The sequence below is a fragment of the Plasmodium yoelii genome (assembly GCF_900002385.2).
Source record: "Plasmodium yoelii strain 17X genome assembly, chromosome: 13".
NCBI lineage: Eukaryota > Apicomplexa > Aconoidasida > Haemosporida > Plasmodiidae > Plasmodium > Plasmodium yoelii.
Window position 1 is genome coordinate 2,928,123 of NC_036185.2, and position 20,697 is coordinate 2,948,819.

Sequence of the window (20,697 nt, forward strand, 5' to 3'; positions counted from 1 at the left end):
AGGTAATTTGGCTAATTACCCTAAAAAGGAATATAATGTTTCTTTAGTAATAATATTATTTTATTATGTATAATAATTTAATTATTAAAAAGTTATAGTATATTTAACCACAGACAGCTGTTATATATAGGGATAAAGTATTTGCGTCACATATTGGGACAGTGTATATAAAACAACATGATTTTACTCAATTTACAAATCAAAAATAAGATCCCATTATAATGAATGTCGAAGTGGTATATGGATTTTTTAATAATAATAATTTCCTTTACATTTTTTGATATTGTATTATATATAAATATAATTAAACTTTATTTTAATAAAATTTGTAATAATGCATATTTATAATAATTGTTTTTAAATGTTTTTTAGTGTAGAAACTTCCTTTTAGTAAAGACGAAATTTCCTGATGAATTGAGTAATGGAGAGTATCAATTTAAAGATGAGCATTTCAAAAAGTATTGTACTAATGGTTGTAATAATCCTCTTGAAAAAATTAATGCTGGCTGTTTATATTTTTTTGATGAATTCTTTGGGACTTCTTCTGTGTTTCAGTCTGTCGCAAAAAATAACATCAATATTGTTGATTACATTATCATATGGTTAAGTTATATGTTAAGCCTCAAGAAAAATCAATCAAACGAAATTCTAAGTTATTTTTATAAAATATATATAAATGGTGGTAATAAGTATAAAACGCCTATAACTGGTGTTGATGGTTATTATAGTAATTATAATGATATTATAAATAAAAAAATAGATTTGACGAAAGTGGATATGAGAATTATTTCTAAATTATATGATGCATTTATTACATTATGTAATATGTATAGTGATTATAATGAAAACACATCAAATTGCACAAAATGCTCGCAAAAAGCTATTAAATTTGTTGAGCAATATGAAGAACTCAAGAAAGATTCTACTATTACTAATAATAATTCCTACAATCAACTATTGTCTACTTTATTAAATGATTATAATAATTTAAAAAATATATGTAGCGATACTTCATCCTTTCCACTGATAGAAAAAGCACAAACTTCTGAAGTTATATCAAGTTCGTCGATAGCAAACAACTTATTAATAGTTTTATCGATATTTGGTGCAATATCAATTTTTTTGGGGATTTCTTATAAGGTAAATAATAAGGAATTAAGAAATTATTTTCATTATATATATGCAAAAGTTAACAAAAAAATAATTCGTTTATCATTTTTATATTAGTATTCGTTATTTGGATTTTGGAAACGATTTAAAAAACAACAAATAAGAGAAAAAATAAAAAATATAAAGAAGAAAATGAATCAATAATATATGATTCGAAGATTAATAATGATTAATATATGTTAAGAATCTTTCTATTGGAAAATAATTTTTGCATAATTTTTATATAGTTTTTATATTGTGGGTCAGGGTTATGCTTGTGGAACCCACATTCGGGTTAGGGCTAAGTATTATATTGTACTTAATTTTTTATAATTTGAACACTAATTAAATATATGTATTATACCTGTATGTTTAATCACGAGCTGAAGTCCAAATATGCAACCACGAAGGGGGGAAAGATAATATGTAATGAATTGCGTAACATATTTTATAAGTTATAATATATATAATTGAGTGTTCATGTCGATTTAATATGATAAAAATAAAATGTCTATATTGTATATATTAATATAGATATCGACTATATAATAATTGTCATTATATAAGACTTGTTAAACCCAGAGCTATATTGAATTATGCATATCATAATATGTTTCTTTATTTGATAAAACATTTTATTTAGTAAAACTTATAGCTTGTATCATATTTATTTTAATTTAAATTATGTTATCCAACTGTGCTGTAATAATAAACAATCATAAAATATAGATTCATAAATATCGACCGATAATCGACAATACAACATAGTCTATAAAAGATTGTTATGCTTCTAACATTTTTTGAAGTTTTAATTGTAGTTGCTATTCTCTTTTTGTATTTCCTTTACATTTGTATTAATAAAAATTGATTTATACGCTTTAATTTATTTATCATAAGGTATAATAATAGATTAATCATTATTAATTTTTGAATTTTATATTTTGAGGCGTAAATAAATTATATTTTAAAATAGTTAAAAGACAAAATATAAGTATATTAATAAAATTTAATATCATATTTTGTTCTAATACTTATAAACAACTTGGTATATAAAATTAACGTTATTATTATATGCCTATAAATATAATATAATAAAATACTCTACCAATAACTAATATTGAAGTAATATTTTATTGTGAAATTTTCGTATAATTAAATATTAATTTTATCAAAAAGACACATAATAATACATTATAAAGGTATAATTTTTATATATTTGTTAAAGATCCAATTTTGGATTTGTAATTTTATATTCTAAAAAACTGGATAAATAGAGAAAGTGTTAAATGTCTTTTTATTATTCCATGTTATATTATCATAATTTAATGAATCATCATTTTATAATCTGAATTAATATTTTTTATCGTAGAATTAATAAAATATATATTTTGTAATAAATTATTTGATTGTATATACATTGATAACTATAACAATAAAATATATAAGATAAAATGATCAATGCAGAACATTTAACGAATATTTATCTAAATTTATATATTAAAGAGCAAAGATATCTTATTCCTCTTCTCTTAAAGGGCAATATAACAACCTAATTAAACATAGTTTTATATTATACTTTAAAAATTCCATAAATACTTATTTATATGTTAATATTTAATATTTATTAAGTATGATTTTAAAAATAATCTACATTCAAAGGCTTATTTAAGCTTATAAATACAGGTTCAGTGCTAATTGTTGCTATAAGCCGTGGAAATGATACGTAAAATATATTATAAAATTATCCAATAAGGTATATTTCTAAATTGAAGTATATTGGAGTAAAAATAAAGTTATTTAATGCATTAAAATTCTTTTTAAATTATCTATATTAATTGAAAACAATATAGATTTATGTAATTAGCATAGAGATATAAGTAACACATCTTAATTTGAAAATACTATAATTTTAATAAAACTGTGGTATATAGTATTAGAAACAAGTGTATAACTATTTAATATATTTTAAAAAATGACTATTTATATACTTTTAAGATTATATTAATAATGGGTTTCTTAATTGTTTCGATTTTTGCAGTATATTAAAACAAAAGATATAACGTTGTTTATTTTCTATATTAAAGCATATATATAAGAAGATATATCTTAAACTAATTTTAATGTCACTTTAATTTTTATAATAATATTCATATGAGTATTATTAAGGATTGCAATTTTATGTGTAAATTTATATACATATAACCTATAATGCATCAAATAACCCTAATTTATAGGAATTTAACTAAGTTCCATAAAAATATTATATTGTTCCATATTATATTTAAATTAATATTAAAAATAATAATAATAATAATATATTAGCCACAGACAATTTTATATTAAAGTTTAATTATTTTGTCATTTATTAAGCGTAAAATATATAAGATAATATGATTCTACATAATCTATATATTATAGACTAAATAATATTACAATGGATAATATCCTAGTATCTGCATTTTTAATAAAAATTGCTTTTCCTTATATTTTTTGATATTATATTATCTATAAAATTCATTAAACATGATTTTATAAGAGTTTCATTAACATATATTTTTATTATACTTTTTTTAATATTTTCTTAGTGTAGAAGGTTTTTTCATTTAAGGGGATTTCATCCCGATGAATTAAACATATCTACAGATTATGATTTTCATAGTAATGGGGAAATTAAGGATTACTGCCCTAATGTACATTCATGAAACAATAAAGAATGTAAGACTGATTTAGATAAAATAAAGGCTGAATTTGTATGGTTATTTGAACAACATATTGTTAGTAGGATTTGTAATTTAGTAAAGATCAGCCTAAAGTGTTTATTACATACATTATGATATGATTAAAATTTAAATTAAATCAAATTTCACATCATGAAATCACCGAAATTAAGGATTATTATAATATATATATATAGAAAATAATGCGGATTATATTAATTGTAATAATGATGGTAATAATTGTTGTAGTTTATTAAAAGATAAATTGGGATATAATAATTTTAAGGAGTTCATAAAAGAAAACGAATGTTTGATGAATATTGGTATTAATGATATATCTAAATTTTATGATCCATTTAAAATTTTATATAATATGTATATTGAGCATAATGGAAACAAGTCAAAATGCACAAAATGTTGCAAGTAGCTAGTTAATTGTTGAAACATATAATGATCTTAATAACGTTTCTGATATTATTGAAGAAAGCCCCTACAATAAAATATTGTCTACTTTATCAACTGATTATAATAATTTAAAAAATAAATATAATGGTACTTCATCATTTCCATCTATAGAAAAAAACAATTTTATGTACCTAATTTTGAAGACAATTCTGAAGTTACATCATCAGATCCGTCAGTCGTAAGTAGGTTAATTCCAGTTTTATTGATATATGTTGTAACATTAATTTTATTAGGAATTTCTTATAAGGTAAATAATAAGGAATTTAAAAATTATTTTCATTATATATGCAAATTTTAACAAATAGATCGTATACTTCTTAACATTTTATATTAGTATTCGTTATTTGGATTTCGTAAACGATCACCAAAACAACATTTAAGAGAAAAGCTAAAAAAATAAAGAAGAAAATGGATAATTAATATATGATTCGAAGAGTAGTGACTATTTCAGGAATAGTAATAATGATTGATATATTTTAAGAAACTGCCTATTGGGAAGTAATTTTTGATTATAATTTTTATATTGTAAGTCAAGGTTGAGATTGCGTTTGTGGGACCCACATTTGGGTTTAGGTTAAGTATCACATTGTATTTAATTCTTAATAATTTAATGATATTTTTAGTTTAAGGAATTGTTTTAAATATTTATAGAAACTAAATATTAAAATATTTATAGGATAATTTGGAGTTTTTAAGATATAAATTAAGTCTAAATATGTAAGAGAAAAATGAGGATGAAAATAACTATGAAAAGAAACGAATAAAGAAATATATTTTGATAAATTATAAGAATTGGATTCCGTATTAATATAATTTAATGGTAAATATGTTGAACTATACTATGCATTTTTGTATTTTATTGTTAATTTGTGGTTAATGCTTTATGATGAAATAGATCAAATATTGGGATTGACTTGGTCCTAGAAGAGCGCATTGATTTAAATAATTACAATGTTTAATATAAGAAAATGGGGGAGAAAAAGTGAAAGTAAGGAAAAAACATGAAAAATGTCGTAGATTGAGTTGATAATAAATGTGATTATTAAATATATAGAATTCTATGGAGGTTGATCCTGTACATTTATTAATTTATTTTGTTTGTTTATAAAGAAAGCACAATTCTTTAGAATTATAAATTTAATTAACTTATATTTGAAGTAAAATTTAAAAAATATATAAATTTAAATAATAATAAATAGTAAATTTGCCTATAATATAAAGAAATATTATATATATGATACATTTAAGAGTTTGTTTCATATTTTATAATAAAACATAAACTAAATTTCCTATATAATGGAATTCTCTATTATAACTAAATTATAATATTTATTTGTCTTTAGTTATTATTTATAAAAGTCAAAATGTTGCATTGTTTAAATATAAAAGTGTCTTAACATATGTTAAATGAATATAAGAAAAATAAAAGTTAATAGTATTAAGGTATTCCATTTTTCGACTTGAGATAAACATAAATGGGTTCTACATGTATTATTTTTATGATTTAATATTATAATTTGATTATTTGTTTGAATTACATTTGAAAATATGAATAGTTTATATGATTTTAATAGAAATAACATATTTGATGTTGTATATTTTGAGATATATTTATAAATAAAATTATTACATACTAATATATAAAAATATATATTTTTACACAAAATCGGTAAATAAAGTGGATAATATTATTAATATTTAAAATTGGAGAAATATGATAATAAAATATAATAAATTAGAAACGATTTAAATGTAAATGGTGCTTTGTTAACGTTTCCATCATATGTTTGTATTTACTCATATAAAAAATATATCTAATATTTTATCATTTTAATAGATAATTATTAGTTTTTTCATATGTAAACAATAATAGAAAAATATAAGTTTATAAAATATAAAAACCGTACCACTAAGCACACGGATGTATTATAAATTATATTAAAAGCCTATTTGTATAACTAATTTCCAAAAAATATATTTTAGGGAAAATTATTATATACATACATATTTTTTATAATTATAATATTAAAAATGGTGTATTTTTTAGAGGAAAGTTAATATTTATTTGAAAAAAATATATAATATTTATATCTATAAATACTTTTAATGAATATAACGAAATTTATTACAACATTACATTAATTAATTCCATAGAAAGTGCAAAAAGGTAATAAACGAAATAATTTCCATTTTTTTATAGATATATTCATTTATTCATAAATTTTAGAACACAAAACTAATAAATATTACTATTTTGGGAATAAATATCAAGTTATCAACATTATTTCAAACTACATATATTAGTTCATGTATTTAATAAATAAAGATAAAAATGAGAGTCAATATTTTAAAATACGTTCTTTTTTCAATTGTTATTTGTTCTTTTGAATATGCCAAAAATGTAAGTAATACATTATTTTCTTTTATTATTAATAATATTTCATTATAGTTTCCGTATCTATTGTTTTACACTGATCTTATATGATTGTTTCATGTATTGATAAGACAATTAAGTTAAAGAAACAATAAAAATTAATTACATATATGTTAATAAATATTTCATTTCTTTTTAGGAACTATACTTTGTAAATGACAGAGGGATGTACCTTGAAAGGAATGTAACAAATTTTAGAAATAATAGGATATTAGCAGATGCAGATAACCAATTTGATTTAAATGAATTTTATCAATCAATTTTGAGTCTTGTAAATCAATTTAATGATTGTAATGATGATAACAAAGAAATAACATCCATTCGAAATGTTATAGATTCACATATAAAGAAGCATAAAGAAAGTAACATATCACTTAATTTCAAAAATTTAGATAGCAAGACAAAAAAAAAAATTAATAAATTTCGAACCGAATTAGAAGAAGTAAAAAAAGAGCTTGATAATAAAATGAATTCTGAATTAGAAATGCAGTCGATATATGATGAACAAATAGTAAACAAAGATGAAAATAGTTATGTATCAGAACATCAAGACTTAGAAAAATTGAAAAATGATAAATATAATGAAGTTATATTAAGTAGAAGTTATAAGAAATTCAAAATTACTCGAAAGATGAAAAAAGAAGTAACCAAATTCACCATGGCATGTTTGGGATTTATAGTAGTTGTTTTTTCAATATTAATAGGGCCGGTGTATTTAATGGCACTATTTATACCGTCTGCGATTCCTATATATTTTTTCCTTTGGAGAGTTAATAAATATTCCAATAAATTAAAAAAAATATTAAAATGACCCCTTTTTATTATTATCCTTTATTATACATGTTTAAATGATTAGAAATAATATATTTAATATTTTATGCCATAACTGTTAAACTTTTTACATTTTATATAATAATAAAATATAATTTAATTCTTTGTTATATTATTATATATTTTAATTTAATACATAATCACGTTATATAATTAATTTACCTGTGTTTAGTGTTTGTCAAAAACTTATTTGTCCTTATTTCTATGCATATATATTATGTATTAATGGATTTTTAATTTATTAATTTTTAGATAATATTTATAATTATTTTAAATAAACAAAATTAAGTACACTTATTAATAAAATTATAAGCTATGATGAGGTTTAGAGTTGGATTTTGAAGAACTCGTATTTTGGGTCATGGTTCTGTACTGTGGGTTATAGTTTTGCTCTATGGAATCTATGCTTTGGGTTAGGGTTATATTTTTATTAATTTGTTTATAATTTGATCATATTTATTTGTCTATAAATGGTGATTAAATATGTATACTACACCCGTATGTCTAATATCAAAAATAAGTCCAAATATATACCCCCCAAAGGAGCATAGCCATTAATATGAAAGGGTGTGTATAAAATTTTTTCATAAGTTATAACATATATAATTGAGTGTTTATAGATATATGATATGATTAAAATAAAATATATATATATATTAATATAGATATTGGTTATATATGAAGTCGTATTATGGAATATCCTAATTGCCTATTATATAAGCCTTGATAACCCAGAGCTATATTGAATTATGTATAACACAATACGTTTCTTTATTTGATGAAAAATTTATTTAGTAAAACATATAGTTTATGTCACTATTATTTTGATTTCAATTATAAATTCACAACCGAACAATATAATAATCTTATATATGAGGTTATAACATATAATTATATCCATTTAGAACATTCATCTACAATATAACATACCTTCAGGTTAATGGGTATATTTTTAAGATTAATTAAACATATTGCAATCTATAATAGATAATCATAAAATATAGATCAAGAATCGGCAACACAACATCATCTACATAATATTATTATGCTCCTAACATTTTTAGTAATACATAAAAATTGAACTATATATAGAATATTTTTTTAAGTTTTAATTGTAGTTACTATTCTCTTTTTATATTTCCTTTAGATTTTTATTAAAATTAATTAGTAATAATAGAAATTGTTTTATATGCTTTAATTTATTTATCATAAGGTATAATAATAGATTAATCACTATTAATTTTTAAATTTTATATTTTGAGGTATAAATAAATTATATTTTAAAATTGTTAAAAGAAAAAATATAAGTATATTAATAAAATTTCATATCATATTTTGTTCTAATAATTTTTCTAATAACAATAAATAATATGATAAATAGAACTAGAGTTATTATTGTATATCTATACATATAAAATAGTAAAATATTTTACAATAACTAATATTTAAATATTGTTTTATTTTGAAACTTTCATATAATTAAATAATAATATTAATTTATCGAGAAGGCAAATAATAATTAATTTTATTTGAACTAATAATATTTATATTAGGTTATTATATATATATATATACAAAATATAAATATATATTTTAAATACAATGTTTTTACGAGATAATATATATGTTTTAAAATGTTATACTTTAAAACACTGAAACAAGGAAAATTACTAATTTGTTTAAATTATTCCTCTTGAGTGCATTAATTATTTCATTGTAGTAAACAGTGATATATCATTAGTAACAACAATAGTAACGTTAAATTAAATACGAGCAATATATTATGCTTATTTAATTATATTATATGGATATACAGTAGTTATATATATTATTAAACGGGAGATAGATTAAAATTGTATGCACAAAACATCAAATTAATATTATAACCTTTAACTAAGTATTTTTTTAATACGATAATATTAGAATTAACAACACCAAAAAATAATATTAATTTTATTAATGATTCTATAGTTTTCTTAAAAATATTTTTTTTTCTATTGAATTAAATTTTTTATTATAAAATATGTAGTATATAATATGTTTAGGTTATAAGTAGAAATGTGCACTACAATGGGAGAATCGGTTATATTGTTTCTAAAAGTTTATTATCACCACTAAATAAAAAGCAAATGTTAAAATTATAAACCTATAAAATTTAAGTAAACTACATGAAAGGAATTTCATATAGCTTCTTTTATAAATTAAAATTAGTTTTATATTATCCAAGTTTTAAAAAGATACATCTAAAATTATTTAATAAAGCATATTTGTGTATAAATAAAGTTATTAAATATTATAAAATACCTTTATAATATATATATTAATTATATTATAAATACGAACTACATGTAATTTATTTAGAAAAATAGTTGTGTTAACCTATTCTTTAAATATTATAATTTAAATAAGTAATTTGTTTTATATTATTAGATATGATATTAAAAAATGTAACATCCAATATGGAATAATAACATATATAAATATTTGACATTCAAATAATAAAATAAAATAAAATAAAATAAATTTTTAACAGTTATAGTAATATATTTCTAATTCTTTATATATTATAGCACCATAAGTTTTGAAACTCCTTTATTAAAAAAGTAGTGAATATATATTTATTTTCATGTGCAAATCTATAACATAAATATATTATTATATGAAACAAATTTAATATATTTTTGTTATGACATTCCATGGATTTGTGCAATATAGTTATTCAAGATATTATTTAAAAACGTTGTATTACATATAAAATGTATTATATATAGATGATAAAAATGTTAAACAAATAACCTCTTAAGGAAATTTAGTGATTGTCATAAATAAAAATTAAATACCTTTTTAATACTATTATTATAGCATGTTGATTTAGTATTAAAGCTAATAGAATCTCTTTAAATATATATATTAATTATATAGAAGACCGTTAACCGGATAAAATATTTTATTACAATACATTCCTTATGTACAAAATAGTATTATGACAAATTGTTTACAGATTAAAAATAAAATCCAGCATAATGACTCTCAAAGTGGTATACACATTTTTTAATAAAATTAATTTTATTTTATTATTTTTGCATTGTTTATAAATTAACTTAAATTTCATAATATTTCATTAATTTTTATAATATTTTCTTAGTGTACAGAGTTAAAAGAAGTTGATGGATATTTGCCTGATAATTTTAATTTCGAGAAGGATCATAAACCTGATAATATATACAATTATTATTGTAAAGTTAACTATATAAAATGGAAAAGAGATTGTATAAATGTCGGTCAAGTAGTTAGTGCTGTTACTATGTTATTACTTAATAAATTATTCGCTCTGAATAAAAATCTAGAATCTGAAAATAAAAATAACGAATATATCACGTATGTTATGCTATGGTTGAGTAATAAAATGAAACTACTTACAAAAGGGAGCTACGGAAGCGTGGCAGATTTTTTTGTCACGTTTATAAAAGATAGTAGAAACTATAAAATATATCTTGATAAAATCAATAAAAACAAAAAAATAATGTATCTTGAAATTGATAGAATGCGTATACTTTATGGGTTACTTAAAGATCTGTGTAATGCAATTATTAAATATAACAACGATTCTTCAATTTCTGATTCTTCAATTTCCGATTTTTCAACTTTTGTTAACAATTGGGAAAAACAATACAAACAACTTGTTGAGAAAAAAAAAAAAGTTTTTGAAGATGAGCATTATTGTAATGTATTGATGACTTTACAAAATGCTTATCAGAAATTTAAACAAAATAATAAAATCCAAAAAAAACTTCCAGAAATTACAGAGGTAGAAAATATAAATTATTGTAAGGAATTATGTAGCAAAGCAACAAGTTCATCGAAAGTTATACATGTAGAGTTCCGAGATATATTGCCTGAAGAAAAAGATTTAGAGGAAGACAAAGATATCTTGAGATATATGGATGTTTTTAAAAATGGATTTAAAACGTATAGTTTATATTTTTATATTTTTTTTACTAATAATGTCAATGACTTATATAAAAAGGCGTTACCAACCTTAAAAGATCTTTACTGTAAATTTATAAATTTTGCTGATATCACAATTGGTGATATGAATGAACAACTTAAAAAGGCAATAGCAACTTATGCACCAGCTAATTGTATATCTGAGGAAAAAGGCCCAGGGGATAAACCACCATCATCTCAAGAAGATCCACCTGGACCACCTGAACCATCTGACCCATCTGACACATCTGACCCATCTAAACCACCAATTTCTAAAGTACAAATTAGCACATCGCATTCGTCTCCGGATTTATCTGAAAATGGAGGTTCTGAAAAAAACGATTACAAAACATCTCAAATATCAGAACCAAGTCCAGTGATGAAACCAAAAGTTCCAGTATTCGAAGTAGCAGTAAATGGAACAACAGAAATAGGTGAGAATCCATTCAACGTATACAAGAAAATGGGAATTTCAATTCTAATTCTTTTAATACCCATTGCTTTAGTTATTATGTACAAGGTAAATAAAAAGGAAATTGTGAAGTATATAATTTAAAAAATATTTCCTCACTATAAAATATTACATATTTTTCATAATTTTATGTTAGTATTTGCCATTTGGATGGAGAAAGAAATCGAAGAAAAAAAAAAAGATGAAAAGGGCTATAAATATGTTTGATAAAAATGAAACAACAGAAGGAGTTATAAACCCAACTGATCGAAAAAAACCAATGCAAATAATTATAAATTTATCTACTCAAAACAAACAGGGTAAAAAGTTTATAAATTCATCTACTCCAAAAAAACAGGATAAAAAGTTTATAAATTCATATACTCCAAAAAAACAGGATAAAAAACTTACTAATTCGTCTACTCAAAAAAAACAAGATAAAAAACTTACTAATTCATCTACTCCAAAAAAACAGGATAAAAAACTTACAAATTCATCTACTCAAAAAAAGCAGACTAAAAATTTTATAAATTCATATACTCAAAAAAAACAGGATAAAAAGCTTACCAAATTGTCTACTCCAAAAAAACAGGATAAAAACGTTATAAATTTCGTTTATTGGGAAAAATATCCATTATTAAATATATATAAACTTATGAAGGCCGATCCTGTACCATTTATTATTTTATTTTTGTTGTTTATTTTTTATGTTTATAAAAGAAAAGGCGATTCTTTAGAATAATAAATATAATTATAGTTTTTGTTTTGGGTTCAGATTCTTTGGATCTGACTTTAAAATTCAATATAAGTATTAAAAATAATAAAACTGCATATTAATATAAGTAATTTGGCTTATATAAACAATTCAAAAATGTATTTTGTGTAATATTATAATATAAATATATGTATTTTATTAATCTATATAAAACAGTGTTACATGACTGATTCATTTTATTTCAATTACAACTTCCTTTTTTATAACTCTAAAAATATATTAGTTTATAAAATTATTTAGTAACGAAAAAATCATAGGTTTCTTGACATTTAATATTAGTATTCATTATTTGAAAATAACTAATTTTGAATTTAAATTTTGAGTTTTATAAGAAAAGTGAAAGAAATAGAAACAATAAATAAATATCATTCATGAAAATACATCGTTTTATTAACATAAATCTTCTAATATTACGGTTCTGAAAAATATATATGAAATATATGTTTATATATAAAGCTTTTCCAATAATGCTTTTAGGAAACCGTAACTATGTCTTTCAATCTAAGAAAAAAAACATAAATGGATGAATATATAAAATGTTTAATTTTTTGCAAATTATAGTATACATTATAAATATGCACATTTATTTAAAACAATATTTTTTTTAACAATTATTGAAATAAATTATTATATTATTAAAATTTGTATATCGCTTACAGAGTCGACATAGATGATATGAATATATCTGTCTTTTTTTTCAATGAGGTATCCAATTAAGTTAGCAAACGTTTTTTTTAATTTTCCTTTTCTAATATCTTCTTCAGAATCAATGTCAGTTTTGAATAAATTTGCGCTTTTTACAATTTCGTTTTTATATTTTTTATTGGAAGGGTTGTGATCATTTATATTTGGTGAAGTCATGACTACTATAGTTTTGTTTTCTGATATCTACAAAATTAATAAAAATATATTACATAAATGATTGTGAATAATATGAAAAATACGATTTATAACGAAATAGAAAAGGAAAGTTTTCCTTACTTCAACCTTTGTAGCTAAAGCATAAAAATATCTTTGACGGCGTCCGAATTTTTTTTTGTAACGTTGTTGTATCATTACTAGATTTGGATTGTACACACGGGTAACTTTAAAAAAAAATAATAATTTTGCATTATGTAAATTAAAATATTATAAATTTGAAGACATGGGAAACAATAAATAGTATCATATAACAATGGCAATAATAAATCACGAAATATAGAATAAATAGTAAAAATAATATGTTGATTTGACTAATTATTTATGTTTTGTATACTTTTAACAAAGTCAGTATTGAAAAAAATGGCATAATCGGGATCCCATAACATGTTTATTACTTCATTATACTAATGGAAACAAAGAGAAATATATGTATATAAATTATAATAATTATTTAATTTTAATTTGGTATATAACTTTAATATTGTTTGTTAATTTATACATCATCGGGATCATCAACTTTAAAATGAATTTTTTCAATATTTATATAGTCTTGATGTTTTTTGTTATAAAAAGGCATACTACTATTATGATTTTTATTAAACAATTCATAACCATCCATACTTGTAGCATGATATTCTAATTGTGATACAGCTTCGTTCATAACTTCACCTGCTTGTATAATTTCTTCTGAATTGGTACATAATAAGTGCTTGTTTTTTTCATATATTTCTTCTGGACTATCATTGATCAAAATGGACATTTTTTATGCGTACAAAAGTAAAGTTATTGCATTTATATTATAACATTGTTGCAAAGACATACATTTAATGTTTTCATAATGAAATATGTAATATATATATTGTTGTATTGTCTTACGTAAGATAATGATATGTTGATTCGGGTGTTGCATCTTCTCCTGGATCATCTTCAGTTGCAAGGGTTTTATTATTCATATATATGGAGATGCTTAAAAGAAATAAAACAATTTGAATATAAAACTTATTCATTTTGGAACTTTACAAACAAAATATTAAAATATATATCAGCATTTTTTTAGTTAAAAGTTAACAACTTGAAAATCTGGACAAGTATAATTAAAATTGAAACAAATAATTTTCTCCAATAAAGTATAAAAAATTATTATATAAGCGGTAAAATGTATGTTTTATCAGATTTATAAGTTTAATACATTTTTTATTTAAATAATTCAACCAGAAGACGACGTTAATAACAGAAGTTTTCATCAATAATGAATATATAAAATATTATGATTCATAACTTCATTAATATTATAATATTTAAAAATTAATAATTTTAATTATATTATATAAATGACATTTTTAACATATAGCATTATGAATACACAAGTTTTATATTTTTATAATTGACTAAACTCAATTTTTATAAAACATATCATTATGTATGGAATTACATATATACTTATATTTATATATAATAGAAAAAAAAATTGTTATTTTTACCTAATAGAAAATAATCATTTAAAATAAAAATATAAAAGTAAGAAAATAATATAAAAATATATATTTGTTTTAATATAATTATACATACTTGCATTAATAATTATATTAAAATAATTGTTTTTATATATTTTTCCATATGTTTTACAAAATTTCTTTGATAATGGATAGTTTTTTATATAAAACATGTCTATTATATTTTTAAATATTAAAATAATTTAATCTGAGAAGTGTAGTTAATTTTATAAAAATTATTTATTGGTAGTAATATTGACGGCCATGTTTTTTTATAAATGAATACAAATTATATTCATTTGAAACAATTGTCTACATTATAATATACCTTCAGGTTAATGGGTATATTTTTATTTTTAATTAAACAGATTACCAATATATAATAGATAATCATAAAATATAGATTCATATAATATAGACAGAGAATCGATATCACAATGTTATCTATAAAATATTATTTATGCATCTAACATTTTTAGTAATACATAAAAATTACATTATAGATATATATATACTATCCTTTTAATTTTTTATTATATATAGTACCATTTTATCCTAATGTTTTAAATTCAAATTATAGAAATAGTTCTATATACATTAATTTATTTATTATAAAGGTATAATAATAGATTAATCACTATTAATTTTTAAATTTTATAGTTTTGAGGTATAAATAAATTATATTTTAAAATTATTAAAAGAAAAAATATAAATATATTAATAAAATTTAATATCATATTTTATTTTAATAATTATAAATAATATCATAGATATAATGCGTTATTATTATATAATTATACATATAAACTAGTAAAATGCTATACCAATAAATAATACTGAAATATGTTAAATTTAGGAAGCATATACAATTATATATTAATGCAAAGTATATAGAAAAAGTATGAAATAATTAATTTAATTTGAACTAATAATATTTTTATTAGGTTATTATATACATACAAGTTCACAAGTATATAATTTAAATAAAATGTTTTACAATATGATATACCTTCTAAAATATATAATTTATAACAATAAAATACGGAAATATTCTACATTGATTTAAAGGATTTTTATTGAGTGCACTAATTGTTCCATTGTACTATACAGTGATATACCAACAACATCATAATAGTAATAGCAATAGATAAAGTATTAAACACGAAAAAATCATTAAATTAATTTGATTCGAATACGTTGATATATATTATTAAACTTGTAATAAGATTAAAATTATATGCACAAAAAATCAAATGAAATGTTATAATTTTGGTTTGGTGTTTTTTTAATGTTGCAATATTAGAATTAACGCTACCAAGCAAAGTAATATTAATAATTCTATAGTTTTTCATCATAGAACTAAATATAGTTTATTATAAAATATAAAAGAAAACTATATATTTAGAAAAGTAATGATTCTAAGTTATTTTTAATGTATACATAAATTGGAAGCTTTAATGGTAAAAAATATAAAACATAATTAAACTATGTAGAATAGGTAAATCTTATATGAAAACAGTTTTATCTTAAACAACATGCTTACCTGATCTCTCCTATTTAAAATGTAAATATAACAATCTAATTATGCATAGTTTTCTATTATACTTTAAAATTAGCATCAATAGTTATTTATATCTTATATATTTAATATTTACTAATTATTATTTTAAAACTATTTACGTTCAAAGGCTTATTTAAACTTATAAATAGTTTAATAAAACGGGTTCAGTGCTAATTGTTGTTTTAACAGTGGACATGATACGCAAAATTGGTTGTAAAATTATCCAATAAAGTATAATTCTAAATTGAAGTATATAGGAATAAAAATAGAGTTGTCGGATTCATTAACATGGATTATGAATTTATCTATATTAAATAAAAATAATATTAAAATTATGTAATTTGGATAGAACATGTAGCAAATTAATTTGAAAATACTATAATTTTAATAAAACAGTGATATATAATATTAGAAACAAGTATATAAAAATTTAATATATTTAAAAAATGGCTATTTATATATTTTAAGGATTCTAATAATAACTTTCTTAATTTCTTGTGTTTGTACAGTATTTAAGTTTTAGTACGTTGTTTATGTTCTATATTAAAGCATATGTTTAAGTATATATTTTTTAAATTCATTATAAAATTCCTTAATATTTTATAATAAAATTGATTATGTATAATATTATTAGTAATATTGATTTTATGCATAAATTGTATTATATATATACATATGGTTAAATATGTATTAAATCAACCATAATTTAAGACAATTTAGTAAATGGTAATAATAGTAAATATAATATTGCTCTATTAATATTATTGTATTATTATTAAAATTTTCAATGGGTTTTATACTATAAATGTGATATAGGAGGCCCATTTACAGGATATATATTTTATATAAAAACAATATGATGCCAATCTACATATAAAGAACAAAATTTTATTACAATGGAGGACGATTTAGCGGTAAATAATTTTATTTTAAAATAAAACATGCCTATCCTTTATTTTGTTGTGTTTGATTTGTCTAGAAATCACATTAAATTTTATTTAATAAATTTTGTATTAATACATATTTTTATCAATTTATATATAATTTTCTTAGTGTGAGTTATTTCTTGAAGCTGATAAGCTTTTGAATGGTAGTATTTACTTACAGAAGGCAATTAACAAATCCCCAGAATACCGTGAATATTGCCCCAATAATAAACAATGCTCGACTAGGGCTGAGAGTATTGGTGCATTGAGCGTGTATTTATTTACGAATTTTTACAATAAAGAAAGCGGTTATTATGAACATTTTATTATGTGGTTAGCTCATACTTTATTTAAGATAGCCAAAAAAAGAAACAATGAAAATGCCCATAATATTACTTTAAGTTCGGCTTATGACAAATATTTAGATAAATCTATGGGTCATCTTAGACAATGGGATATTTTAAATGATGTAAGGGGTGGGAAAGATCCTAATCTTAAGCACATGAGTGAATTGTATACGTTACTTAATCATATATGTAATACAATTGCAGATTATAAAAAATACGGTGCCACGAGTAGGAAGCTTCATAAAAATTCTGTAAATTGTCTTAATCAATATAGAAATCTTTACAGAGCGTTTTCTGGGAATGCTTCATATTTATCTCTATTGGAAAAATTAAAAAAAATATATGACGACTTTAGAACTGCTGCTATTAAGAATGATATTGGTAAAAAAAATAATATAGAAAGTCGTCTTCTAGAACTTACAGCAATTAAAAAAAAAGAATCACATTCTACGAAAAATTTTAAAACATTAGACTCCAATGGTCCAGAGGATCAATTGGAAGATGAGAAGGACCCCGAAATTCCAAAGGAAAAGAGCACTCAAGAGGAGCGAACATATCATAAAAACGAAGGGAAAAATACTGAACAAAGCATCAAACTACAAAATACAGTGGTTCAAACATCAAACCAAAGAGATAAACCATCAGTTTCAGAAGGTGAATCAAAAATTTCAGGAAATGAACAAGAACATAGTGAAAAATCCCAAGGATTGTCTATAGATCCAACCAAAGAAAATTTATTACTGAAAACAAAAGATCAAACACTACAACAAGAACTACATCCAATACAACCAAAACTACAGCTAGAATCACACAATAAAGAGAATGAGACACTACAGAAAGCACTATCTGAAATAAAACCACAATCACCACCAGAAGCAGCAGCAGCAACAACAACAACACCATCACCATCGACAGCAGCAACAACAACACCATCACCATCAACAGCAACAACAACGCCTATAATACCATCAACAGAAGTGTCATCACAACATCCACACCATCAGCAACCGAAACCACCACAACAAGTACAAATAAATCAAGTAATACATGAACCAATACAACCACAACATACAATGAAAAATGGAATCGATTCATATTTTATATTAAACCCTGACGAATCTAACCCCAATGGTTCAAAGGATCAATTGAAACATGAGAAGAAACCCGAAATTCCAAAGGAAAACAGCATTCAAGAGGTAGAAAAATATCCTAAAACCAATGAGAATGATAATGAACAAAACACCAATCTACAAAATTCAGTGGATCAAACATCGATTCAAACAAAAGAATCATCAGTTTCAGGAAGTGCATTAAAATTTTCAGAAAAAGACACAGAAAATAATGGAAAATCCCAAGAAAGCTCTATAGAAGAATCACAAAAAGAAAATTTAATACCGAAAGATCAAGAACAACCTCCAATAAAATCACAATCAGATCCACAGGCAGAATCACAAGATAAAGAGCATGTGACACAACCTGCATCTACACAAGAAAAATCATTGACGAGCTATGAAACCATAAAAAAAATAACAGAAAATGGATTTTTATATGATTTCTATAAACTGCAGATTTCATCTTTTTATAAAAACCTTACTGATTATGGAAATCGTTTATATGAAAGTGCATCGACTAGCTTAACAAAAGGTTATTCTGCATTTAATAATTTTGCTAATGATTTAATTACTCAACCAAATAAAATAAATGTTACATCTCAATCAGTTGATAATAGCATTCAACCAAAAGGTTCGGGAAGTGATATACCTCCCTCTGATAATCCACCAGAAAAGCCCTCATCTTCACCGACAGAATTTATTGACAAAAAAACTAAAGATGAAAGACATGAAAAAAAACATGAAGGTGAAAAACAAGAAAATAAATCTGAAGGTCAAGATCAAGTAAGTGAAGCTGAAAGTAAAGGGCAAATAAGTGAAACTGAAGGTGGAACCCAAGAAGAAAATCCTGAAGATGGAATCCACGAAACAAATCCTGAAGATGAAAGTCACGAAACAAATTTTGAAGGGGAAAACCAAGAAAAAGAACCTGAATATAAAGGCAAAATAAGTGAAAATGAAGAACCAATACAAATTTCAACTCCTAAAGAATCCTCAGAGGTTTTTATCAATATAACATCTAATCAAGAAATTGGACAACTTCCTTCTGAAATCAAGGTACAAAGAGACATATCTGAAATAAAGGTACAAAATGGCATATTTGGAAAAGGATTTCCAGTAAATTTATTTAAAGAAAGCAAATTAATTTTATATTCATTTATAGTTATTGCAATACTCGTTATGTTAGCAATTATGTATAAGGTAAATAGATAAAAAATTATTAAATAGAAAATTAAAAAATATGTATTACTACATATTTTATGTATACATAAAAGACAAATAACTATATATTTTTACTATTTTTATGTTAGTGTTTAGGATTTGGTCGGAGAAAAAAGGAGAAAAAAAAAAAAAAAATGAAAAAGGTCAGAAAATTGTGTGATGAAAATAATACCGAAAAGAACCAATGCAATAATTATAAATTGAGGTGATAAGAAAATGATATTATTAAGTATATAGAAACATATAGAGGAAGATTATATTGGAGGGTTTTGAGTTATATTTTTATTTAATTTTTTATAATTTGATA

The 20,697-nt window shown here is 21.7% G+C and overlaps 4 protein-coding genes and 1 pseudogene across 4 annotated transcripts, besides 1 other annotated feature; all 5 read left to right on the top strand.

Annotated features, from left to right (window-relative positions):
- Positions 1-221: 221 nt before the first annotated feature.
- On the top strand, positions 222-1,314 carry PY17X_1372000 (PIR protein; the record flags this gene model as incomplete). The annotated part of the gene is made up of 3 exons (XM_022957352.1): positions 222-236; positions 373-1,140; positions 1,228-1,314. 3 exons carry the CDS (start codon positions 222-224, stop codon positions 1,312-1,314), a joined length of 870 nt encoding a protein of 289 aa, XP_022813782.1.
- A 2,269-nt stretch (positions 1,315-3,583) lies between these two features.
- PY17X_1372100 lies at positions 3,584-4,731 on the top strand (annotated as a pseudogene).
- Positions 3,584-4,731: a sequence feature (YIR protein, pseudogene;~PIR protein, pseudogene).
- Positions 4,732-6,663: 1,932 nt separating this feature from the next.
- Positions 6,664-7,576, top strand: PY17X_1372200 (fam-b protein; the record flags this gene model as incomplete). The annotated part of the gene is made up of 2 exons (XM_022957353.1): positions 6,664-6,732; positions 6,905-7,576. The coding sequence occupies 2 exons, from the start codon at positions 6,664-6,666 to the stop codon at positions 7,574-7,576; spliced, it is 741 nt and encodes a 246-aa protein (XP_022813783.1).
- A 3,043-nt stretch (positions 7,577-10,619) lies between these two features.
- PY17X_1372300 (PIR protein) lies at positions 10,620-12,776 on the top strand (the record flags this gene model as incomplete). Its single annotated transcript, XM_022957354.1, has 3 exons — positions 10,620-10,634; positions 10,742-12,103; positions 12,192-12,776. The coding sequence occupies 3 exons, from the start codon at positions 10,620-10,622 to the stop codon at positions 12,774-12,776; spliced, it is 1,962 nt and encodes a 653-aa protein (XP_022813784.1).
- Positions 12,777-17,680: 4,904 nt separating this feature from the next.
- PY17X_1372400 (PIR protein) lies at positions 17,681-20,599 on the top strand (the record flags this gene model as incomplete). Its single annotated transcript, XM_022957355.1, has 3 exons — positions 17,681-17,698; positions 17,838-20,369; positions 20,480-20,599. 3 exons carry the CDS (start codon positions 17,681-17,683, stop codon positions 20,597-20,599), a joined length of 2,670 nt encoding a protein of 889 aa, XP_022813785.1.
- Positions 20,600-20,697: the final 98 nt, after the last annotated feature.